At 42.8% G+C, this 26,520-nt stretch overlaps 1 protein-coding gene across 1 annotated transcript in view; it reads left to right on the top strand.

Annotated features, from left to right (window-relative positions):
- The window catches only part of reln (reelin), a 100,085-nt gene that overhangs the window by 49,167 nt on the left and 24,398 nt on the right, over positions 1-26,520 (top strand). The window contains exons 4-22 of the mRNA XM_085359345.1: positions 6,253-6,323; positions 13,217-13,249; positions 13,356-13,434; positions 13,546-13,642; positions 14,887-14,938; positions 16,031-16,139; positions 16,597-16,837; positions 17,050-17,195; positions 18,786-18,937; positions 19,265-19,380; positions 19,780-19,988; positions 20,300-20,428; positions 20,516-20,625; positions 21,224-21,290; positions 21,517-21,750; positions 22,701-22,862; positions 23,980-24,216; positions 24,468-24,660; positions 25,426-25,538. Of these exons, the coding sequence (XP_085215471.1) occupies positions 6,253-6,323; positions 13,217-13,249; positions 13,356-13,434; positions 13,546-13,642; positions 14,887-14,938; positions 16,031-16,139; positions 16,597-16,837; positions 17,050-17,195; positions 18,786-18,937; positions 19,265-19,380; positions 19,780-19,988; positions 20,300-20,428; positions 20,516-20,625; positions 21,224-21,290; positions 21,517-21,750; positions 22,701-22,862; positions 23,980-24,216; positions 24,468-24,660; positions 25,426-25,538 (2,550 nt within the window). The remainder of the gene's footprint in view (positions 1-6,252; positions 6,324-13,216; positions 13,250-13,355; positions 13,435-13,545; positions 13,643-14,886; positions 14,939-16,030; positions 16,140-16,596; positions 16,838-17,049; positions 17,196-18,785; positions 18,938-19,264; positions 19,381-19,779; positions 19,989-20,299; positions 20,429-20,515; positions 20,626-21,223; positions 21,291-21,516; positions 21,751-22,700; positions 22,863-23,979; positions 24,217-24,467; positions 24,661-25,425; positions 25,539-26,520) is intronic.

A 26,520-nucleotide genomic window follows, 5' to 3' on the forward strand; every position in this document is an offset into this window, starting at 1 on the left:
TTCAGTTAGTGTCGTAGGTGTCTTCGGCTTACATTCGGTCATTCAGCCTATTTAAATGGAAATGTATATGTAGATCATTATATGCAATGTTCTGAATATATACAAGAGAAAAGGTTGTCTGAGGAGAAACGGAATATGTCAAGGTATGAAAAAAAGAACAGCCGAATATTCCTATGATTATTAATATTACTGTTATTTAGTGTAATTGCTATGGGCTATGGGATTGCTTTGGAGCAGGACACAGTGAAATAAAAGCTTGCTGAACTTTCTTAAGCAAAACATACAGTCAGGTCAGGGAGCTCTATCCAAGCTAGAAGCCATCAAAAATAATTCATTAATATATGGAAGTGAACACTGGGTCGAAATGCAACTCTTGCTGTTATGCTGAAAGTCGGGATTAAACTTTTTTTTACACGTGCACTCCAACTCACAATTCAACAACTGCACAAAACAGTCGTGGCCCACTTTTGTTCTTCTTGCAGACATGAGAGTCCACACTGTTGTATAATGTACTAATTACTTTGCTGTACTAAGAGAGGTGAGAATGGTTAATAGCTTCTTCTGGCAAAAGCAAAGATGCATTGGTGTGTTGCTTTCATTCTTTTGCTCTGTTTTGCTTCACTTATAGCCTCGAGGCAATCAGTGTGAGTGTTTGTGTGTGTTCGTGTGTCCGTGAGTGTTAAAATCTGTTCCAACAGATAGCTTCAGAGAAACATATTTAACAAAAAGCTTAGCACCGTGTGTAACTTTTGATGTTATAGATTGCACATGTGGATATGTATGCACGCTCATGTGTGTTTGTGTGTGTCGTATGCATGTATATATGTGCGTGTGTCTGTGTGTGTGTGCACGGGCGTGTTGCAGTCCTTTGCACTGTGGCCCTGTGGGAGTCAGACAGCTGCTGGGATGAAGATTGCTTTAATTACTGCATGCGAGGCCCCTTTTCCAAAGTGTTCCCCTGAGGAAACGGATGTCTGCAGATCTAATGGCACACTCTCTCTCATGGCATACTGTTGTGCTTTATATGCACGCACGTGTGTGTGTGTATATATAGATCGACGTTTGTATGCAAACACAGATTTTAGTCTTATCTTCATCTCTGCTACCTGTTGTTTCTTTTGTGGACTGGAGACAGACTGAAATCATTGTTAGGGGCAATGTGAAAGGTATAATTAAAAAAACCCAAAGTGAAGCAGAGAGAGAGAGCTCATACTCTCTCTTGTCTTGTTAGCTGTGATTGAAGAGGAATGGTTTCTGTGCTGTTGTTGGTACTGCCATCTGCTCAAAGTAAGCAGGTCTGTCAGAACATAGAGTTTGTGAAATATATAGTGCACTATTGTATAGACTGCACAGTCTGCTGCTGCATGGGAAGAACATTATTTGGGTGCTTTTGGAGCTTCATGTGAAATAATAACAATGGTTGTATTGTTGCAGTGAGCTACTGCTTTTACACACTCTAAAAAATGTTTTAACATCCAGAAATATTTAAGTTAGAGTTTTTATTTCACCTTATAATAATTTGTCTGTGTCTTAAGCATCTAGCAGAGTAATATTGACAGACAGAATGATAGACAGCTAATCGGAGATCAAGGGTCAAAGGACTGACAGGTGATCTATCTCAGCCAGCTTCTAATTTCTCCGGGTATTCGTCAGCTCCATTGATTTGTTGTTATTCAAGTCAATCTTTGAGTCTGTTTTAACATATAATCAGTAGTTAATGAGCTCTCCTCGTCATTAAAGCTCCACATTGGCCTGTAGCCTGTGGCAGATTAACTGTAGACACTTGGCTGAGGAACATAGGGATCGATTCAGGCCAGGTAATCTCATTTTGGCCATGTAGATACAGATATATGGGGAGAAATGTGAACGATGACAGAGGACATAAATCCGACCCTTTTTTTTCCTCCCGCCAGAACCGACTAGAGCTGCAAATCTGACACAGTCCGTCCATATAATTCCAATTTTCATATATCACAAATTCCCATATAAGACAGCAACTCTTATATCTAACATATTCATGTTCTTAACCTTTCTTAAACTTTTCAAATATCACAGTTTCTCAAGTTTAACAGTAAATCTTGGACATTTTCTGGACAACCCAAGCTCCTGTTGCTGTTGACCACAGACGTGTTTCCATTATTGATATTGTCTTATTTCCCCAGGGATGGCCCATGACCCCTGTAATTATGTACATACCCCTGTGTACACAGAGGCACACATCCACACACATGTGTATGCATCAGTGCTCTGATCAATACTGCCACATATTGTCCACAACACATAAGTGCTGTACTGTCATCGCACGGTCTTATTATCAAGAGAGCGGGCGCTGTCCTACCTGCTGGGATGTTGACCACCTTAACAGTTCCAGGTGAAATAGAGCATGAAGACTGAAAAAAGGCAAGCACTTGATTTTAAATGCAGCATAATGAACCAGGGAGAGCCGGGCTGCCCCAAATGTATTTCGTGTCAAATTATTCATTCGCATTCTGCACTGCCCGTTCTGTGAATGCGCACAAGATATAACAGACACGGTCGGTCAGGAATTCATCTCCCTCGTTGTTGACGCTGGGTAAATACAGCTCATTCTTCCCCGTCTCCTCCTTTTGTCCTGAAGAAAAGGGGACATTTTACTGCTGCTTTTTCTCAAGTTTAGAAGAAGTCATTTTTTAGCAGCACATGCCTTTATCTGCACTTAAAAATCTGCAGTTTTTACAAGCGGATTTTTTTTCCTTGCCTTCCTCGCATATTTACTCCTAAACACTGTGGTTTTCCTAATCTCCCTAATTATTACTCGCTAACAGTAGTCAAGGTCAATTGCTCTTCTCCTCAAGCTGTATGCCGAGCAATAACCGCTCTTCTTCTGGCTGTATTCTGAGCCATAACTCTCAATGACCCTGTGCTAACAAGCAGGTAATTTGCCAAACAACTCCCAAATCCCTCTTCTGTGGAGCTTCATTAAATTTGCATGTTCTCCGAAAGCCTTTTTCAATTAATTAATTTAGGGGCAGTCAGAGGCATAGGGAGTAATGTGATTCCACAAAGCCAACTGCACCTTCACAGTAACGAATCAAGACTACATGTTATTTTTTATCAGAGCTCCTGATTGCCAAATGTTCTGGAAGACACCAGAATGTGGAGTTTGCCCGTCTCTTTATCTTTTTCTATTGTCCCTGATTGCGGTGTCATAACCACAGCTGGTCCTCAACATGGAAGATAAATCAACCAATTAGCGTGTATTATTTTAAGGGCTAGGTCCAAATGCACCAAATCAGTGCTAGCGACTAGAACTCTACCCCACTGAAAGTCCTCGTATTAATCATGATTACCAACAGGAATAGTGAGCCGGGAGAAAAAATTAGCTTTTAATTGGGATTTGAGGAAGAGAGGATGAGAGTGTTGACTAAAGTCGTATCTTGTAGCTATATTTAATATGTATATGGGTTCGTGTTCTTGGGTAAATCGGCTGTATTCGCACTGCGTTCATATAAATATATGTGTATGCGTGCATGTGAGAGTGGTTTAGTAGAGAGCTGTCAAGTTGGCTCCTGGGGGATACTTATGGCCGACAGCAACATGCAATCTAACATGGAAGACATGCTTGGTAATTACCCACTCCGAGCCCTTTTGGGAGCTTCTTGAGTGACAGGCTGTCCATCTGCGTACATGTTAAAACTCGTATATGGCTTCAATTGTGTGTGCCCGTTCCTGCCTTTACTCCAATGCTTCGCCATTTGACAGCAGATTGTGGACTTTGAAAGACAAGGCCATCTAACCCCCCCCCCCCCCCCCCCCTCTCCTGTCTCAGTTTCCTCGAACCTTATAACCCAACCCCCTCCCCTTCCCCGTCCATTTTTCCATCTTTCTTTCTCTCTTAGATCCCAGCTTTTTCTTCATCTTCCTCAATCCCCTCCTCTCTTTCCCGTCTCAGATTTTCTCCTTCAGACTAATGAGAGGAGTGAGGATGACACTTATTCTCAGAAGATGAATGATCCCTCGGTTGAATCAGAGAAGGGAAGAGAGTGGAAAAAAAACACCAACACATTAAGGCCCTTAATTGCCCCACCCCTCAAAGAAAGTCAAATTAACATTTAGATGTGCAGTAATTGTTTTGCATGTATCAGTACTGTTCGCTGCCTGCGTGTGTGTGTGGCTACCAGAGTGGAGACGGTAATGAGAGACACACCGAGGAACCACTGGAGTGTGACGGCAGGACAGAGACGGCGTCGTGCTGTGCTGATCACACACTTGTCGGCTCAGACTAAATGCCCTCTCCTGGCTGCTGCTTTAATGACATATATCTTATTAAGTCACACCAACCTCTCACATACTTTTTAAAGGAAATATCTCTCATTTCTATTGAAAATCTGCCACATTAATTGCTTTTTGTTTTGTGTTTTTTGGAGACTAAGAAAGCATTTTTGATCTTATATTACGTTACCCCCGCCCTCCACACACACACATCCTCTGGCACCTAACAGAATCTGTTTAGTGTACTTGAGCAGAGAGTGTGTTTAGTAAATATTTAAGGGCCTTGTTCCTATATCCCCACCCGCTGTTCGTTACGCGCCATCTTTTATTCATAAATACCAGCCTCAAATTAGTTTTCACCGAATTCTGAAATATGACTGTAATTAAGTATGTTTTCTCCCCACTCTGCGCAAGCACAAGAGGTCTTTATTAATTAATAAGGGGGTCTATTCATTATTCATGAGCTGAGACAAACGCGTAAATGCCTCGGCACCCATAAAAGGCAAGTTTGGTGAGGTGAGAGACAAAATCCACGTTGGACTGTAGGGAAGGAAAGAGGAGTGATGAATAAGGAGAAGGAAGCGAGTCTGTGAGCCTCACGGGTGACTCAGGCAAGCACCATATTGTCTACACCCTCCTCTCCTCCTATACAGTATGTTGACTGGGTGTGGCGCAGCATACAAAAACTGCTGTAGTGCACTGTAACATCTGTACTGTACGTTGTGAAGGAGGACGCTTACAAGTACCCCTTCAAGAGACTCGATCGGTGTATGCGGGTGGTGTACATAGTTGTGTTTGAGTGTGTGGGAGGTCGCTTAAGTTTACAAGCCACATATGATGTTAGTAATTAATGCCGAAGCCTGATTAGGGCACTTTTGAAAGTTTATCTGTGCGCCCAGTGAGACAACTTTTCTCCTCTCCTTGATGGACAAGCAGTAACAGCACGAGCAGACTCACATTAGAGCTGCGATATTTCTCCCTTTTTATGTTTTCGACCTCAGTCACACCGCAGTTGTTTTTCATCCGTGTATTATGTGGGGAAAATGTAGGTTATATTGTAGAAGTGGGGAGTTACGGCTTTTACTGGCCATCTACAACTGTAGTGTTGTTGTGCAGAAGTTTCCTAACTGGACTGAGCTTCAAAGGGCTCTAAAACTTATATATTTTCCCCACAACTCATTTCAAGGTCTCTCTGAAAATTGCAGCTTTTTTTCAGACCCAGTGATCTTTGAGCCTCATTCTCCCTCCTGATTTATGAGCTTGTATTTTTTTTCACGTTTTATTATATCTGTCTTCTCCTAAGCTTTTAAATAAACAACATACCAAACGTTTTTCTTTTACTGTTTTTACTACGATTAGTACTACTACAACAGCAGCTGTGGTATTTTTTTTGTGGTTATTATTTTTTGAATGAACAAGGTTTCTGTACAGCTTGTTCAGCGTGCTCGCAGTGTCATTCTGCTGTCACAGATTACAGTGGATCTCATTCTACAGGACAGTAGAGCATGTCTCAGTATCTGTGTAAAATATCTCAGTGCACTCTGAACAATTTCACCCTCTTAGGTTTTTAAAGATTCTCCATTTTCATATGAATAAGGCATTTTATGGCCACCTGAAGGAAATTCATATTCCATTCTCTATGAATGACACGCTGCATACAGCTAGATTTACACGGACATGCAAGGAATGCAGTGTGTCAGTGCGAGGAATGATGATATTGGATATTGTATAACCCATGCTCTATTTTTACTGTAATGGTACTGTTTGGTACTGTTTGTCTGTTTGCTCAGCAATGCCTTTTCACTTGTTTATCATTTCTGTCAATATAAATATATAAATGCATCTATCTGATTTCTTTACCTTCAAAATCACACCATAATGAATATTGAATTGAATATTAGAGGAAATAAGTAAACTTTTCATCTTTTTTTTGTTTTATTTTTAAATAATGATTTTCTCTCCTTCTCTGTTTCTCCCGTCTTTCCTTTTGCTTTTTCTCAGCGCCACGGCAACATATCGAGGACAGATCCTTTTCAAAGACACGCTGGCCCAGCAGCTCTGTGAGCAAGGAGGTGAGTATCAGGGATGTTGCATGCATACCTCTCTTTGCAAACACATGCATAATGAATGCGTGGGCTCTTACAGATAGAAAATATATCTGTGCATAGTACTATATGTTACATGTGCACCAACTTATATGCATAATGCTCCTCTGTCTCACTTCCTACTACTGTCTGTCAAATTGTATGCATATATTATCAAAATATGGCAAAGCAGTTGATGCGCGATTCTTCATGACTGTGCCATTGCAGCACTTCCTGGCTTTCTTTCTGCCTAATGATGCAGCCAGAGTCAGAGATATTCGGGTGTCCTATGTTGCCAGCTTAATTTCAGCTTATGCTAAACTCAGTAACCCCCCACCCACCCCCCCTCTCTCTCTCTATGCCGGAGATTTGTGCTTTATGGCCAACACATCTTACATCCACTTTCTGTGACAGCCTTAAGTAGCTATTGACAGACAGTGCAGTCCCACTCTGCACGCTGAGTGTGTATAATTGCTTGTTTACAGGAAAGAAGCCTCCCTCCTCCTCACTCAAGAACTCCTCCTTTTGGATCAAAATTGGACTTTAATGCTGAAAGTAGAGACGTACAGTAACTGCAGTCGAGGGTGTTTTTGCTAACTGTTTCGGAGTAAGAATTTGAGCTGCATGCTGAATACTTACAGGAGAACTTGGTCTTTATTAGATTAAAAGTAATCGTTGTACTTGGTCTCCGAGGGCTCTTTATTACAAGTGCACATCCCAGTAGGGATGCAGCACATGCCAAGCAGAGAGTGTTCAAATTCATGCCTTCATGCCACTTGGAAGAGATGAGGCACAGAGCCCAGTCAGCCCAGTCAGCCCAGTCAGGCCTGGAAGAGCGACAGAGAGAAAGAGCGACAAGGCTCCTCTCCTTTGTCTCCTTGCCCGAGAGCTCATCCTTTCACTCCCAGTGACACACTGCCCCAGTCTTTTCCCTCTGCACATGAAATATCTACAGCCAACAACAGTCATTTACTTGTTTAGTGCCAAGGCCCCGCGGTATCACACTAACACACAGCTACTCACAGCAGACAAGCTGAAAAGCAGAGATTTAGACGTTACAAGGCCTTGGAGGACACAAGCTGTAAATGGAAATGGACAGAAAAACCAGCAGTCAGGTAACGCACTAAATGCAATCTTCAGGGAACGTGTACAGGTACGACAGGGAGAGAGGGAACCGAGATCGGATAGAGGATGGCGAAAGCGATGAGAGGTACAGGGGAGAGGTAGTCGAGGAATTGTAGGGCTATAAATTGAAGGTGTAGCTAAGACGTTTGGTGAAGGAAGATAAAAGGACAAAGATGTTGGAGATGACGAAACGATGTTGATGAAAAGCTTGAAGGTCATATATTCCAGATTTAAGTGTTGGGCAGAGAAGGAGAGGTAATTAAATGTCATCACCAAAAATAAAGAGTAGATTTGAATGGTTGTCCGACCTTGTTGCAGGCTAATTGACAGCTAATGGGGCATCACTCATTGTGATGCTGCACTAATCCCGAAAATCTGAATTATAAATGAGAAATGAATCTGGCACGGGCAACAAAAGTCAAAAGGAGACAAGGAGAGAAATGAGGGAATAAGTGAGCTTCTGATTATTTTCTTTACATGAAATGATTGAAGCTGATTTTATACAGCTATAAATGCAGCCATATAAACTGCATTTATGTAGTGATTAGTGATTTTCTCTCAAAGTGCTTTTACACCCACATAAACACATTCATCCTTTTTTATTTTTTGTCCATACGGCTCGCTCCATTACACATACACTCAAACACCGGTGTCATTTTGGTGTTCAGTGTCTTGCCCAAGGACATTTTCTGAGCCGCGGGACACATCCTGAGCCACAACCACCCCCGCTTTCGTCTCCTTTGGGTTGTCCTAACGCCGACGAGCATCATTTTTCTCTTCACCACTGACCTAACTCACAGCCAGTCAGATTCTGTTCCCCTTTACAGACCAAAACCTGCCACTTCAAAAGAGCTGTGTACCTTTAAACACACACACACAACTGCAAGGTTCAGACATTAAAATGAAACTTGAGAACTACTTTGACCTCACATAAACCGTGTGGTTATAGAACCAACGCTGTTTAACATACAAAGTATTATCATGCCAAAACCAAGTAAAAAAAACGCTGAGGAGACTTGGACATAAATCATGGTTACTGTCTCATTTTCCCCAACAAAATCCGAGTTACCAGCAGGTAAGACAATTGCCTCTAGAAAAAACCAGAGGTTTTTTTGCTGTTTTCAGTGGCAAAGAAAGTGCAGGGGTGTGTGTGCGTTTGTGAGCAAAGTTACTGCAAATCTCCACATTAGCATTCAAAGTGAAATAAAAGATATGGGGCCAGCTCAAGCCACTTTAGAAGTTCATATGCTTAAGACTCCAGCTTTGAAGAGCTGAAGAAATGAAAGCTATCTAAAACAGGGTTATGATCCACGGAGGAGGGGGAGGGAAGTTGAAAAAGAGAACGTAAGCATAGACGGAGCGAAGCGGAGGGCAGGCAATCAGAGCCGATCAGCTGGGGCGAAGACTTTAAGAACAAATGGACAGATTAGCTAAAGAGCTAGAAAAGAAGGTCAGAGTTTGAATTAGATGGCCAACACAGATAATTCAAATAAATTCTAATGTAAATATACGATTTAAGGATAAAGAACGGAGACGGGCGATATAAGCCTTAAACCCGAGGTGGAACGCCTGATATGCAACACTTTGCTTCTCAGTAACAGAAAGCCCCCCAAAATAGCCTGCTAAGACATAAGCAAGGACTGGATTTGTGTGGGTGTGTGTGTGTGTGTGTTTGTGTACATGTGTGTAAAATAATCTGTCTAGCAGAGTTGGGGGATGCCTGGTCCCCGACACACTGCTCCCCCCTGTGCTTACAGCTCCTTTCTGCTGTGCCAGCACACTTCTCTACCCCATCCCTTCAATCTGCCTCCAATTCATTCCTCTAACATCCCTTCCAGTTTGCTTTGATCTACACCCCATTACTTTACCCCAACAACCTGCACGGGGGGGGAATCCCCATATTTTGTTTTTATATGTGGATTCTGAAGTCGAGACGTAATGGGAGTCTGACAAATTCTGCTGCAACCAAATGAAATGCTCAGCATGGCGGAATAGTTTGTGACACCAATCAGCACAGGCTCTTAGAGATGCTTTAAAGAATGATGTGGCAAAATTCAAATTACTCCTACAGCTTCAAATAACTGAAAGTATAAGAACAAATTGGGGGGGAGGCATCTAATGAGTGACCATAGAAAGACTTATTAGCGGCCAAGGTGGGGGATGAAGAAAGGTAGGGGAGGGCTACGAAAGGGTGCTCTCTGCTAAAGGGTGGAGTCATTGAGGATGTTGAATAGCGCTGTAGGCCGTCCATTAGTTCTATCACCTGACAGCAGGGCCTGCAGTCCCTGCTTTCTGCACAGCATCCCCAAGTCGTCTCATTTCCAGCAAGAGAATAAATCAGATCTTTATGGGCCTGGCCAAGTGCACTGCACCCCAGATGGATTATTAAAGGGACATATAACTCAAAGAGGCCACTGCTCCCTAAGGGGTGCCTGATCACAACGCAACAGGGAAGGGACGGGTGGCCTAGCCTCTCCCACCTCCTCGCCACCCACCCAGTCTGCCAGCCAGCCTGCTTCCCTGGCTGAGTGCCATCTTGCTTGCCATTCCATATTGCTCAGTAGCACAAAAAAATGTGAGACCTTGGTTGTTGGTTTGTCTCCCTCGCTTGGCCTGCTGACTCCCTCCTGTAGCCATGTTTTCCCATATTTTCTGCTCTTATCTGTTCTTCTGAATTAAAAAAAAAATGTTTTTTCCAATTTTTGTTGTGTAGTTTTTGCTGGAATTACTTTCATTGCTAAACATTACCAACTGAGGGGGGATAACATGTTAAAGAATAATGCTTCTAACACACTGACAGGAACAAGAAGTCAAATAAGCCTCTCTTGTTTTATGATTTTATTCCATTTTGGTGAAGAAGCATGTGTAGCGAAGAAAAACAAAGATAACGTGGGCACCGAGGTGTGAGTCTTACTTCTTTGGTGGTTCAGACCGTAGACCTGTGATTATTGTAATAACTCCAATTAGAGCTCACTCGGCCACCCTGTTTTTGCTGAATGGACTGGAGTGGCTGCTATCTAACCTTGGAGAAGCGCCTCTTTTTAGTCACCGCAGATCAAAAACAACAGCTTCCTGCAACCTGGTGCATTAGTAATTGCAACCACCGGTTAGACGAGAGCAACATGACTTCAAATGCACTTCGCGTCATCAAGGATGTGAGTCAGTCGAAGGGGGGAAAAGCGCAAATAAGATGAGAACAAGGGAGTTTGGAAGAGTGGATGCAGTTTACAGGGTGGGGAGAAAAGAGGAGCAAGAGGAGATTAGAGCTGGAAGGCGAGGAGACGGAGGGGGAGAAGATTTAACGTGACTTGTGCCCCGCAATCTTTGTGCCAAGATGTCTGAGTCTGCCAAAGCTTATGCTCATTTAGTCCCCCATTGTAGCACCCCAACCCTGCTCATCAGCACCCATGTGCTTTGAGCACTGGTGCATTTTACTGAAATGGCACTCTTATTTGTTTCTTCTGTTTATTTGTGTGCACAAGTGTACATGTGTATTACAGAGAATATCAGAGAGGGTTGGGTCAGCTGTGGAAGGCAAAGTCATCTGTGTATGTGTGTGTGTGTGTCTCTGCATGCCTCTGTGTTTAAGCCCTGGCCAGGGAGATACAGGCATTAGCAGAGATGAGCTGCTAATAGAGGAGGCAGTAATTGAAGTCTTTAAGAAAGTGAGAGGGGATTAATCCAAGTGAAATGAGCACCACTGTCTGCTCTCGATGCGCAAAGGGTTAGGCAGGGAGAGACAGGACGGGTGCGGATGGAGGGGGGTGAGAAGGAAAGAGAGATTGTGATAGAAGAGAAGTGAGAGAGACAGCAGGAGAGTGTGATGAAGCAGGGAGAAAGAAAACTGTAAATGAGGCCTTTTTGGAAGCTTCAAGGGATTATCCACCCAAAAAAAAAAAATTCTGGGCCTTTCTCCAGCCAAATGGCCTCACTAGATAGACTGGAGGAGATTTAGAAGGGTTTGTTTAAGCACGCAAGAGAGGAGAAGACTATACAGAGCAGAATTATCCACCAACCAAGCGTTTGTGACTGTATGCCTGTTTGAGAGGATGGATTACGAGGAAATTAGTTTAAGTACGTGCTCTTTTCAGGTTGAATACGTAAGATCAGCACATGGCCGTGTAAACTGAGCACACAATCGTATGGATCATTTTTATTAGAGGTTAATAGGAATGTAAAGTAGATACAAGAAGCATGAAAGAGTCACACATGCTTGAACTGATGGCTTCTCTAAACATGTTCTGCATCAACAGAGACCGGAGGATTAGAAACGAACAAAATAAGATGGAGAAAGGGGGGGAAACATAACCCTTTGATCTGCTTTTAATGGGCTGCATCACTAAGCTGGAGCTCTGGCCTTAGCTAAGCATCAGGGGCCACTAGAGCAGCAGCAGTGGTCACAGTCACTGAACCAGCTAGCTCTGTCACACAGGCCACTTAAACTTCTACAGTCAGCATGAAACTTTGCCACCACTGTATGAATCGTAAATCCACTTCTAAAAGCCCGGCATTTGGATCCAGTGGCGAGAAATGAGGGCAGCTAAAGAAAGTGAAAGCTGAGCTTAAAGTAAAGACGTTTCCAGAGCCATTACAATTGTAAGAACACTTTTTTTGTATAATCCCTCATCTCTCGATTCAGGTTCCGTTGTTTATAAGGGGCTTTTAGGTGGGCTTTCTCGAATGCTTGAAAGAGAGTCTTAAGTAACTCAAAGTTAAACTTTGGAACAAATCCACGCTGTGCTATCTTAGACCACCTTATCAGGTGGACAGGCTCATCCTGGATGAGAATACAGCTGGTTATGTTTCATAAGTCAGGAGTAAGGTTGTCTTAAAACCCCCCACCATCCCAGAGCAGAGTAAAATAGTGCAGCGGAATTGGTGAGATCAAAGCCTATTTGCAATTTAAAAGTAGAAATGAATCTCGCTAAGTTGCATGATAGCTTTGATCAACTTTGGAGATTTCCTTAACCTGATAAAATAAAGGCGTGCAAACGATTGCAGTTTGCACCAGTATCCTTTTTAATGCACTTCTGAGTTTATGCACAACTTTATTTGTCACTTCTTTCCTGTTTTTTATTAAAGCATGAGCACCAGTTAGTGAAACAAAGCTTCCATTAAGCTAATCTATCAAACCTTTCCTCAGTTTGATTTCTAAAGTTTTAAATCTCACTGTGTGTCTACGTATTTTGCCTCCATCTGTTTCAGCACAAAGGTCACATCAAGGCTTTGCGACTATTTTTTTTAAGACCCATAGTTGATTCATTAAATCCTAACAGTCATGACTTCCCTCCATTCACCTCCCGCCTCTTCTCAGAGCTGCGTATATACCCCAGGAGAGATTGATGGTTGAGTGTTGAGTCTAGGCAGCGGCCACAGATTACAGCACACAGGGCGCCTCTGGGGAGGAAGGCGGTTAATTGCCATTGAACCATTAATCATAACAGCCCAGCCTTTCATTACTGAAAGGAATTAACATCAGTAGGCAAGAGACTGCAGCCATGGCTGACCAGGACACAGCGAAAGTTTGTTTCACTCAGAGATGATCGCTCAAGATTTGTCCATTTTCCTAGCTTCTTCTGACAAATACACACGTGTGGTCTGCGTGTTTAGTTTTGTCCATGATAAAAACTCATTAATACACCAATTCTTTAGCGCTTCAAGATCAGTAAGCTTCTGCTAGATCCAGATGCAACATGATAACAGACATGCAGGTATAGCTTAGCAACACTCACTCTGCTCTTCTCTGTCTGTTTCAGCTCCAACCGAGTCCCCACTGAGACCGAGTCTTGGTCAGTCTGCATTCCACTTCTTGCTATTGTTTTTTAAACTAAAATTGATAATGAAAAGTATCGTACAGACGGTGTCTAACAGTGAGCATGTGCTTCATGTGTGTAGTGGAGCTTCATGGAAAACATGCTGTGCTGCGTGACGACTTTGACTCCAACCTACAAGGAGAGCTAGACCCCAGCATCTGGTAGGTTAAAAGGTTATGACTCCTCTTGTAATGTTGGGGTGCAGTCACTGTCACTACTTCTGCACTGCAGTTTGTCTAACAGCTCGGCTTCTCTTCTCTCCTCTCCTCTAGGTCTGAGTGTAGCAACTGTGAGGTTGGAGAGCAATGTGGCGTACTGATGCATGGCAGAGCGGTCACTTTCTGCGAGCCCTTCGGAGAGCGCGAGCTGGTAACTGCCATGTTTTACTACATTGCAGCCGCTGTACATTTTACGGCCAATTGATCACACATCCAAAGCAACCACACAGTCGCCACAACTACACTGACAGTAAATTACACCATGCTTGCTCTAACCACAGTTGAGTCTCATGTTTAAATTTGTATATTCCATGAACACTGTGCACACGCTGCTAACGTAGGAGATGCTTGATTGCGGTGAAGGAAGGGAAATTTACCTGACCTGGTTTTTCTCTATGGGACTTAATTTCTGTGGGGATTAATTCAGGAGTAAGCAAGTACCAGATTTTGCAGTTTGTTTAACGTGTAAGTAAGAGCAACAGCATTTGTTAACATTTGTTAAGCATATGTTAACTGATAGTTAGATGAAATCAATTCAAATATGTTTTCTCAGTTTTTACCTCAGACAAAAACAACTAAAAGTGAACACTTCCAAATAAAACAGTCTCGTACATGCCTCTTGAAGCATCCTTAAGATGTGCAGGAACAGAAGTACAAAGTAGTTTTGGTGTATTTCATGATTTCTTTGTTCAAATTAAATTTTTGATGTCAACACGCCACAAACATCCTCTTTAAATCCCTTTTAAAAGGCTGCTTACTACGACTGCTTGCTTCTAGTTATCTACCAGCAACCTGTTCAGGATGCTGAAGCACCTGTTTGGCATTTATCCTTTTGCTAAAACTTCTCTTGCAAACTGCAGCACAGCAACTGTTATACTCTGAACACACTATTGTACAGCAGAAAACAGCAGATGCGTTGGGACACAACAATCGTTTCCATGCTCTCTTCCTATCTTTATAAACTCGATTTCAGACTGTTTATTCAGTTGTAGGAGATTAAAGCCAGGCTTCAGCATAGAAGTATTTAGTGGCTTGTGATGCTATTTACTTCTCTGATAAGCATTTGCTTTGTTTGTCACTCTTCCAAAATTTTTGATGCCGCTGCCTGGCAGCTCTTCTGTCAAGCGCAACAAGCGTGCGCAACCAGAAACACAGAAACATTTACACACAGTGACAAATAAAACAACATCAATAATGGCAGCATACATTCATGCACACTCAAACAGACGTTTAAAAGATAAAGTGGTTTAAGGTCTCAAATGACACCAGTGTGATTACTCTTAAACTGCTAATCCAGCACAAAAGATTAAAGAATTCTATAATATATTTACAAAGCATAACTTAATGTAACTATTTATCCGCAATATCCTAAATTGCCTTGTGTATCCTCCCCAGACTACTGCACCTCTGAACACCAGCACTGCCTCAGTCCTGCAGTTTGCCCAGGGTGAGTATTAAATCTCCACATTGTAGACAATAACTACATTCAGACAGCTTATGTGTGGGATATTTATTTTAACCTTGGTAGCCCTGTGTTAACCAGTCAGTGCAAGGATCCCAATGGCATCCTCAGGAAACAAGCATCTTTTCCACTGTTAGATGTCAGGAAGCCAGCCTGTACAAACTGTATTCGACCCCCTCCCCTCTCCCCCGTCACAATAATGAATGATTTACAATATTCTGGAAAGACACCCAGAAGGCCATGGCAGAGTTTTTAGAGGTGCTGTATTTTTCATGTCCATTACATGCATCCGCCAGTTCTCATGGGAACGTGACTAGGAGGAAATAAGAGTACATAATGTAGAGCATTCTGTCTGGCTGCACTCTTGCTTGAAGGTCCTCAGTATGAATTTGTGTTGCGTATTGAACAGTTCAGTAGAGCAGTACTGTGAAGTGGCAGCGGGTTAATGCATGGCTGTATTCAGCGGGGATGTAACAGCACGGCGCAACATTTTGGAGGCATGGACAATACACACCGTCGGTAAAGTGGGAGGAGGGGGAGAGGAGAGCAAAGGTAGGGATGCTGTGGGGGTTACCTGTCTCCCTCCATTAGTAGCCTTTGACCCTCCCTAATCTCGCAGCACCCACACGACACCATATTTTAAAGCGGTCCAATCCCTCTCTGACTCTGCAAATAGAAATGCGCAGCAATAATGACACACATACACGCACGCACACAGATGAACAGTTTCTGGCTGGAGTTAGTACTGTCGTCATTCTGTGACTTCTCCAGTCATTTCTGCCCAGCCCCGTCATTCAGCTTCCTGATGTCACTGAGCCCTGTTAAGCTGCTGATCAGTTAGTTCCACCATGACATCATTTAGACATTATTTTCCATTAATGGAGGCGATGTGGGAGCAATCACTGGAAAGACAGCCATTGCGCATTGTGCAGCCTCACATGCAAAAGCTCATTGGCTGGCTGGAAACAGCTCAGCTGATGAAAAATAATAGCTAAACGGCACATTTTGGAGCTTCACCCTCAACACGAGTGTTGACGATCATATACGTGTGTCCTCTGCTGATGTTTCGTTCCTCAGGCTCAGGCTCCTGCCGCTTCAGTTACTCAGACCCCAGCATCACTGTGTCGTACAGCCTCAGTGGCAACACCAACGCCTCAGATGACTGGATCACACTGGAGAAGATCAGGTATTTTTCCTCCTTTTCTTCCTTGTTCCTCATCCCATCCCACAGTCCTTCCATCTGTTACAAACACCCGCCCTCTTTTTTTTCCCTTGTTCACACCTCCCCCTCTTAATTTGTCATCCCTCTCCTGTTTGCCTCGATGATCCACCTGTTTTTTAATCCCTCTCTCTCCCCGCCTCTCTCTGTTTTGTCAGCTTTCAAACATAAGCATAATGTAATAATAGACTTCTTAATACAGTATTTAGCAGCACTAAGTGGATGTTTTGCTTTCACGTAAACACTTCAACTCATTCTGAAAGCTTCTTTTTAAAGCTGCTGTGTCTCTCCTTATTTGGTTATTTCAGCTACTTTGAAACGATTGATGATTGTTATTTACTGTGTAAATATTGAACATCATTTCAAAACCACGACTTCCACATTTAGAAAGTCACCTGTTTTTCTATATTTTATTTTCCTCCAGAGCTCCTACCAACAGCAGCACCATCATCCACCTGCTTCCACTTCCACACTCCGCCAGAGCCGATGGAGTTCGTCTCCGCTGGTCTCAGGAGGCCCCCCAAGGCCCTGAAGGCTATGAGTCCTGCTGGGGGATGGACAATGTGCTTCTGGTCAACGCCGCCCACAGGACCCCCCTGATGGAGGAAAACTTGGATCCTCCAGACACCGCCAACTGGCTCTTCTTCCCTGGAGCTACTGTCAAGGTACACCAGTCAATCAATGCACACTCAAGGATTTTGTTTCCCAGTCATTTGCTTAGAAATGTGGTCAAATGCTCAGATAGATTAAGATTATCTTAAATATATTAAGCAAGAAACTACAACAACTCCAGTATGAAAGCAATAAATACATGTAATCATGTGGTTGTATAAGTGGCACAGCTCTCCTATTTCTCATCTGTATTCTTATTTTCCAGCATGCCTGTCAGTCAGAAGGCAATGCCATGTATTTCCATGGTGGTGAGGAAACTGGACATAGCTTTGCCACCACCAGGGACATTGATCTGCACCGTGAGGAGGGACGGAGCTACTGGGAGGAAGACTTTGAGAGCCCACCGTTAAAGTAAGTCAAAGTAGCGAGTCATTTGATTTATACCTACCTTAAGAAGGAGTTTGATCCACTCCAATAAAGCTGAAACAGTAAACTGAACTTGGCTTCCAGACTAGACTGTGTCATTAAAGGATTAAAAATGTCCATTCCCCCTTTACTGAGTTATTTGATTTATATTTATCTTAATTTGGCATCTTTTTTTCTCCTGTTGTTTCTTTCAAAGGTAGAGAAACAAAGTGCTTTACATACAGCAACACAATCAAGGAAATGTCAAGTCAAGATGAATGAATAAATAAAGATTTTTAAAAGCTTTTTTAAAGGATACTGAGAGAGACTTTACTGACAGGGAGTTTCATCCACCGCAATAAAGCTGAAGCAGTAAACTGAACTTGGCTTCGAGACCAGAGTCTTCTCTGTCATTAAAGGATTAAACTACAACGGAGCCAAACCACGAAGGGCTGAAAGAGAGTCAACAGAATCATAAATGGCTATCTTATGCACGATGTGATTGGATCAGAGGGACGGGATATTACCAGATAGATATTACTGTGTCTATGTATACACATAAATGCACTGACACCTGTCACTTGTCATATGTCAAGCGATTAAACATGCAGCGTGTCGCACAAGATCAAGTCAAGCATGGGGGCCGACACAGGTGAACGCCGTGCCTCTGACTGCTACAGAGATGGCAGTCCATCTGTTCAGAGTAACACACACACACACGCCGGACAGCAGAGAGCACTGTCTGAAGCGCTGCAAGAGGAAGAGAGATGAAAGGAGAGAGATGATAGATGGCGTTACTGCCAGGGAGTGATTAACAAGCTCCATGCACCGTGTCTGTCAGCATGTTTTTCCATTAATGAGAAGGACTGCAAACAGGAGTTTGCTTCTACAACCGCCCCGCACCTTCACACCTCCTTGCTGCATGCCAACATGCTGCACTGCGTGCTAGCTCTCACCCATCAGGCGTCAGGCACTGAAACATGTGTGAAGTAGGCAGGGAGATTTTTTTCTTTTTTTCTTTATTCATTTTATTTTTTCACGTTGAAGGTACACTCCGCTCTGCCAAGTGTCATTTAACTTAACACTGGCAGTGACAAAGACACAGAAAGTAGGGAGTGACAGAGGGAAAGGGGAGAGGAGATAGCAGCCGGCTTCTGTCAGAACTAATGAGAGTCCTCTCTCTACTGTGCAGAAATATGTTTGTGCATGCATGTGTCAGTGCGTCCTGCATGCCTCTACCAAGTGGCTTAAGCCATATTTCTGACACCATGTGTTTGTTTAGTAGTTGTAACTCTTTCCTGATTTCAGCAAAACTCCAGAGGGAGATGCAGGACTTTTTAAAATTATTCACAAATTTTAGTCACTGCTTATTTTTCCTTAATAACTCTACTGCATAATGGTTAACACAGTTCAAGACGAGGAGGAGACACAAATCCCTGCGAGTCAGCAGAGGGTTGTGTCAGGAGGGGCATCCAGTGCCAAATCAAACATCTAAGCCCTTTGAGAGAAATAGAGCTGCCTTTTTGATGTAAACCTTTTGTGTTTAGATCAGTCTTTTTCTTACAAACCCTTCACTCCTTGTTGTTTTTCACTCAGCTGGGACATAGAGGGTGCCGTCTATGGGACCCAGTGTGGAGAGATTGAGTCGGGCTCAGCGCTAGTGTTTGACAGAGAGGGCCGGAGGCGAGTGTGCACCCCCTACCTCGACACCACGTCTTACGGAAACCTCCGCTTCTACTTTACCATGGGTATGGAAATCCTCCATCTGTATACTCTCTGTCTAGCTGTAAGTAAAACTGAGTCAGTTTTTATTTATGTAGCACCTTTCAAGATAAATACCGCAAAGTGCTTCACAAGAAGAACATCAAAACAGAAGCTTAAGCATCAAAACAAAAGTTACCCAGAAGCAAGTTTAAAAAGAGGAGTTTGTAGCTGCTTTTTAAAAGAGATCACAGAGTCCACAGAACTCAGGCTCAGAGGAAGAGAGCTCCAGAGTCTGTAGTTGCAGTTAATAAACCACGGTGTGCAAGTGTTTTGGCATGTCTATAAGCATAATAGGGCATGTTTGTGTGTAGGTGGTGTGGACTGTGAGCCGGGAGAATCCCATGAACACGACGTGATTCTGTTTGGACGGTCTGAAGGAAGGAGGGAGCGTGTGGTGCTCGACACCCTTCCGTACTCTTCTTACAGGGTGAGATACACCAAAAACGGGGCATGCATAAACTTTGTTAGCCTGAAGCGCTCTGTCCGATTGAATAGCATTAGATTAACAGCTGTGAGGCATTTTGATAAGCGATTATCATTTTTAAAGTAAATATGTTGTTTACTTGTTTCAGCTTCACATCTACAGGATTTGCTGCCTGCGAGTCGTACAAAAAGTGACTATTTTTGTACCAAACTGCTTGACCAAAACAAGCAGTTTGATAGTTAGAAGTGGCCTTTTCTGACTTTTTTTAGACCAAGCAGTTAATCGACTGACTAAATAATTAGCAGATGAATCAAACGTAGAAACAGTCACAGTCACCGCCCTAATTTGAGCCTCCCCTGTGCTCTGCTCTCTTCACTGTATCCGCGATCTTTCTTCTCGCAGACTCCTGCAGTGGTATCTGTGGCCTTGCCGACTGAGCTGCAAACACCAGTCACCCAGTTCTGCTTGGAGCAGCGGTCACATGGCGGTGCCAACCGTCACGTGTGGGCCGTGGACTTCATGCAGCTGCTCCCCGTGCTGCCTGGCACCCACACACATGTTGCTCAGTTCTCCATCAACCTGGGCTGTGGCTCCTACCAGCCTGCCAACAGGTGTGACTCATTGTAAACTAGGCCAGGCGTATTGTGAATGTGAACATCTCCATTATTTTCAGTCAAATACATGAAATTTTGCAGCAACAAAGGAGTCTCACACATGCCAGGTCACTCAGTTATTTCCATGATGCATACATCAAACTAAAAGTTCTGTTTATTTAAATCAAACTGCAGCCCTCAGATGTATTTAAATGTGGAGTGAGGGATGGTGGACTTAACACCACGCACACTTACTTAGTTTTTACCTAATTTAAGTTAAGAGAAGCAATTTAGGTCACTAAGATGTCCTCTGATCCTTTTTATTTTAGTGTCAGTCTGGAATTTTCCACCAACCACGGTCGTTCCTGGTCTCTGCTCCATACTGAGTGTCTGCCAGAGCTCTGTGCAGGACCCCATCTACCTCACAGCACTATATACTCCTCCGACAACTACAGCGGGTATAAATCAGTGTGCATATCTCCATGTGTGCATCCTTGGGGGGGGTTCCTGTATTTCTTTCATCCTACTATTATTTGTCTGCACAGGTGGACCAGAATCTCTATTCCTCTGCCCAATGCCGCCCTGACAGAGACAACCCGGTTTCGCTGGAAGCAGTCTGGCTCGGGAGCCGGCAACATGTGGGCTATAGACAATGGTATGAGCTGCACATAACGGCCAGATTTTTCTTATCACATGTTCCATTGAAGTATATATATATAGATTGTGTGCATGTGCCAATAGGGCATGATGGAAATATTAATTATGCAAATAATGTAACTCAACAATAAGCAATATAAATCAACATAATCAGAGCTGCTGTGCAAACTGTGCTGATATATGAAGTGCTGATGAAAATTACTCAGGATACCCTGCGATATATTTGGTGTCTGCACAAGTGTCATGAATAACCTTTATTTTAATTGTCCTTGTTCAGATGTGATATATCTTAGTGACCACACATTTGTGGTTTATGCTAACACCATTATACATGATGTGATTAGAGTATCTATTCATTTAGTATAGCAGATATTTATATATTTAATTGAATACACACATAAAAAGTTTACTCAAACTGCTACTGCAAACAAGTCCCATTACTTGGCAGCCACCTTGATTACGCCTCTGGGAAGTTACTTGGCTCTTTGGGGGACAGGGGGAGGACAACATGTCATCTGTAACTTTACAGAAATCTCAGATGGATTTCCATCTGAGATTCTTTGACGATTAATTACAATTAATTTGTTTCTCTTCAGTGTATGTCGGTCCAGCTTGCCTTCGTTTTTGCTCTGGAAGAGGACATTGTTCCCGCACCGGCTGCAAGTAAGGATCCACTTTTTATTAAACCAAATAAATCCAGAACGAGCCTGCTCATCCACATAATGCCTTACAGCACCATTAACCATTCAAAATTAATCAGATCGTCCATGTTATGTTTATGACTTATTAACGAATTTTCATTATTTCTGTCTTTTGTTCTCATTGTTATCGTTCACTCTTTTTTAAATATCTTGTGTATTGTCCCCTGTCTTTTTCTTTCTTTTCCCAGATGTGATCCGGGTTTCAGCGGTCCAGCTTGTGAGCTTGCTTCCCAGACTTTTCCAGCTTTTCTTTCTGAGGGTTTCTCCAGCCCACGCCTCTCCTCCTACCATACCTTCTCCTCACTTCGTGGGGCTGAGGTCAGCTTTGGCTGCGGTGTGCTTGCCAGCGGAAAGGCTCTGGTTTTCAACAGGGACAGCAGGAGACACTTGGTCACGGCTCCACTAGACAGTTCCCAAGCCAGGTAATTGTAGTACTTATATACAGCAGAGCAGAATGGAAATGCACTGCATATAGAAACATGAGCAGAGAAATCAGGGAGCACAAGTTTTGCCAGATTACTTTGGAAAACTGTGGCTTGTCTTCAGCAGGTGTGTGTACCTGTGATTGATACTGCAAATGTTCCAGGCAGCCATCTATTCTCCCTCCTCCTCTGCCCACCCCTCATTCCCTCATACTCTGTATTCCTGCGCTCCGAGATGGATTGTGATCATGGGGAGGACTGCAGATGAGAGTGGAGATGAAAATATGAGAGAGAATGATAGAGAGCGAACGATGGATTTAGATATGGCATCTGTGTTAGATTGATTATGCCTGTTGCGGCTCTGAGTGTGCCACCTGATGGCCATATTTAATGCCAGTTTCCTGGCTGATTGAGTGAACAGCTGCCTGGAAGAGGAAACTGCACTGCTAATGAAAGCACAGCTCAACCAGCAACAGAGAGCGGGGGGATGACTGGCAGCTCAAGACAGATGATGGAAATTATAATAAATTTTACATTAGTATAGATGAGGATATGTCTGCCAAAACACAAATAAACATAAGATGACAGAAACTCGCTCTGTATTGGGACTATTTACAGTTTACATGAATACATGGGTGTAAACTGTGACTCTCATTCACACTCTTGCTGAGTGTTTTTTTTTTACCTTTTTTTTTAATCATCCCATCCATCATCCACCTCGCTCCCACCTCCTCACTCTACGAGTGTCTATTTATCTGCCTTTTTAACCAACTCTCTCTGCTCTTTGAACACACTCTTTGTGACCTAGGTTTCCTTTTTCTCTAATTTTTCAGTGTGCCCTCTTCTCTCTTTCTGTCATTTCCTTTTTGTACACTTGTTCTGTGCCGTTCACCGTGCTCCTTAACCAGTTGACCCTACTTGTTCTCGCTGTCATCTTTGATTCCCTGCAGGTATCTGCAGTTCACTCTTCGGCTGGGCAGTCGGAGCATCCTGAGCTCATGTCCTGCTCCAGACCAGCCAGGGGAGGGCGTCCTGCTGCATTACTCCTCAGACAACGGCATCACCTGGACCTTGCTGCAGCACTATGCATATCAGGGCTTCCATGAGCCAAGGTACTTCCTATATTTAAATCTTTTATTTTCTCATGAGTGTGTGTCTCTTTGTGCGAATGGTTTCAGTGACTCCATTAACACACGTATGTGCTGTCAATTTTGTGCTGGAGGTGTTTGCTGCTGGGACCCATTGAGACAGTTAGTGGCATCTTTGTGTGTAATGAAGAGTGGACAGGGTGGGCTGGGTTTCAGCTGTGTTCAGCTTATGTCACACAGCTCTTCATCTCCACTAGAGAGGTCAACAGAGGACAGTGATTCAGCAACTACCTAATGCCAGATATAAGTACTGTAACAACATACTTCTATCAGGGATAGCATTATATATTCGATTACAGATGCTTGATTGGATTTAGATCTCGGGAATTTGAAGGCCAAGTCAACACATCAAAGTCACTGTTGTGCTCTTCAAACCAAACGAAACAAACTGATGCTTCTAACACATGCAATTTGAGGACAAAACGTTCACTTGCTCCCTAATATATCCCACCCACTAACATGCGCCATGATGACGAGATAATCATGGTTTTTCACTTCACCTGTGAGTGGTCATAATGTTATGCCTGATCGGTGTATATGCTTGCATAAGATATCATGATATACTAATGATTGTTGAGAAAGAAAACATAGCAGCAGCATAACATCTGTATTTAAAAATCAAGGTTAGAAATAGAAATCCTGCCCATGCATTTTGTCCAAATGTACAAACAGCAGATGTGATTGTGTGGGCTCAAAATCCAAGTCAGACCTAAGTCACAGTTCAGTCAGCCTGTATGATTAATATCAGCTGACCAGCTTAGCTTTATGGACACTATATCCACATATGTATCACTTTACACTTGCTCGTTTGTGCCTGCGTACTGTTTATGTGAACTAACATCAGCAATGTTCAGTTTAGGGGGTTTTTTCTTGCTAAAGAATGAACACGTACAGAAGTGTGAACATGACAAACAGTAATATATTATTTAATTCTGTGACAGTAGTTATTAATTATCCTTCAGATCATTAATTCTAAATCATGCCTGAGTTTTTTTTTTTCTGCTATCTCAGCTTTTAACAAGCTATAGGTAGTCGCGTTGCAAACACGCACATCTATTAACCGTTTCCCTTCCTTCATCAGGATTGTGTCTGTCGAACTCCCATCCGGCGCTCGCAAATTCGGCGTGCAGTTCCGCTGGTGGCAGCCGTACCACTCGGGCCGTGGCCACGACGTGTGGGCCCTGGATGAAATCAGCATGACTTCTGTGCTGTTCAACACCATAAGTCTTGACTTCAGCAACGTGCTGGACGTCACCCAGAGTCTTGGTTTCTATCTCGGCCATGTCCAGCCGTACTGTCAGCATGACTGGACCCTCAGGTGCATAATGCTCTTTTGCATTAATACATTAGTCTTTGCTTGGTATTTGAAGAGATTAATTTCCACTCGGTTCAAAAATGTCTGAATACCTTAATTACACTTCACAATGGTCATTTATAACTCTGGTGGTATAAAAATAATTTACTCTTTAAATTTTGTCAAGATTCTCTTTATTTCTACAAACAGTATTATAGCATTAGAGCATATATATGGTTTGTATAAGGATTTCTTTTCTCCGTGTCATACTCTAGTTTCTCTGGTGAGCCCAGTCCTGGCTCCAGTATCCGCTATGTGGAAACTCAATCAATGCAGATCGGAGCCTCCTACAGTCTCCAGTTTTCACTGGTCATGGGGTGTGGCCGCGAGCCCTCCCCTCACATTGACACTCAAGTGCGACTGGAGTTCTCCACCAATCATGGTCTCACCTGGCACCTGGTGAAAGAGGTAAGGAGACTGAAGCACAGTCACCTTTATTTCCCCATGTATTAACAGTGGCTTTTGCTATCACAGGCCGGTGCACATGCAGTATCTGTTTGTGACTAAAACTTGAGATAGTCATCCCAGAGAAAGACACGGAAGCATCATTTATTCATGATCATGAATATTGATCTACTCATTACAGTCCTGGTAATAATATGTAAATAATGTCTTTAAATGTGGTACTTTGTCTCAGATGAGAAATTATCACAATTACTTTTAATCATCCCACTATCACCAAATACACGGCAATACTTGAATCAGCAAGCAGATTATCTTCCTATGATTCAACAAAGATTTTCAGTGATCATAACTGGCTCATAAATATTCATAAAGCACCAAAGTATCTGCCAAGACTTTTATTGCTTTTGGAATTGAATAGAGCATAATGAGCCCTCTATCAGTGAATTTTCTCTAATTCTCCCATGTGCATGAAAATGCAGTCGTTTGGCAAGTGCACAATGTAACTCAGTGAATGTCCTGTACAGTTAATCCTTTGCTTGTGTTCAAGGTCAGAGATACTCTAATCCTCCATTAGCCTTTTATATTTATATATTGTGTGAATGATGAAGCTTTGGGCTGTAACTGCAGCTGTTTTTGAAGAATTTTACTACGAAGCGCAGTCCGCAATGGAAAAATTCCTTCTCTGTAATTGCTGTTAGTCAGTGCTCCCCCCCGTCGGCTGTATGAGTAAAAATGTGTAGTAAGAAGCTGCTCATTTCTTTTGCACAGGCCTGTCTACCTGGCATGCCAAGCTGCTCTGAGTTTACAGCACCCAGTGTCTACCACCCATCAGAGTTCAAAGACTGGAGACGCATAACCCTTTCTCTGCCTCAGAAGACATGGTAAGGATCACATGTAGAGACATAGAAGAACATTTTTACAAATTGCCCTTTGGGAAAAAAATTCTCTGATGATAATTTCATGCTTTCTTTGCATTTCATAAGCATGCAGTGCCATGAATGCAGTCAGAACCATAACATACAGCAGAAAATCAGAATACTGCAAAGCGCCCATACTTATTACCCTTAATGCTTTTCCATGTAGACATGGACATGCATCTGCAGCTGTGCACGTCTATAATGTTGTATAAAGACAGAAAAAGAAAGCAACACATGAGGATTTGTTAAAACCCATGTATAGCAATTAATACGACAATTCATTTTACAGCATTGCAAACAGAACACTTCTTCACGCCCTCAACATTAACACAAATGTGTTTTCTCAATTGTTTGTTGTAGCCACCAAAAATTGGCTTATGAGTCATTTTTATCTGGAATGCAGTCAACAAGAAAACAAAAGTTAGCATGGCTGTCCTTCTCCAGCTTAATTGCAGAGCTGTGCAGACATGAAGCGATTCTACAGGCGTGATCAAGCTCTTTGTGTTTACTAATTATAGTGATGTAGCCGAAGCCTCAAAAGCTTGTGTTGTCAAGAGGGGTGTGCGCTTAAATACAGCCAGTTCCTAGCAGATAATTTTACCTGACGTGAGGTGGACAGTGTTGGCACACTTTTTCAGTCTGGTTCAATACTTTTTGTCTGGTAAAAAATGAAATCATCCCAAACAAGTTATCTAATGATATGGGGGAGTTCTCCGTCATTTGCTTCACACCGTACAGTACCAGTGTTAACTCTATAAACTGGTGTTGACTGCCTAGTGTAATATGTACTATACAAAGACTGCAATTTCATTGCATTAGGCTTGGAAGACATATTTGATAAAGAACCGCTCGGTTTAATATGAATTCAAGCAAGTCCCATAGTGAATCAGTCACCCAGTACCGAATAAGAGAAATAAATATATTGTTAAAGCCTTAGCTCACACAT

This window comes from Diplotaxodon limnothrissa, linkage group LG7 (assembly GCF_057381915.1).
Source record: "Diplotaxodon limnothrissa isolate DT_005_m linkage group LG7, D_limnothrissa_male_GT1.1, whole genome shotgun sequence".
In the NCBI taxonomy this organism is placed as follows: Eukaryota; Metazoa; Chordata; class Actinopteri; order Cichliformes; family Cichlidae; genus Diplotaxodon; species Diplotaxodon limnothrissa.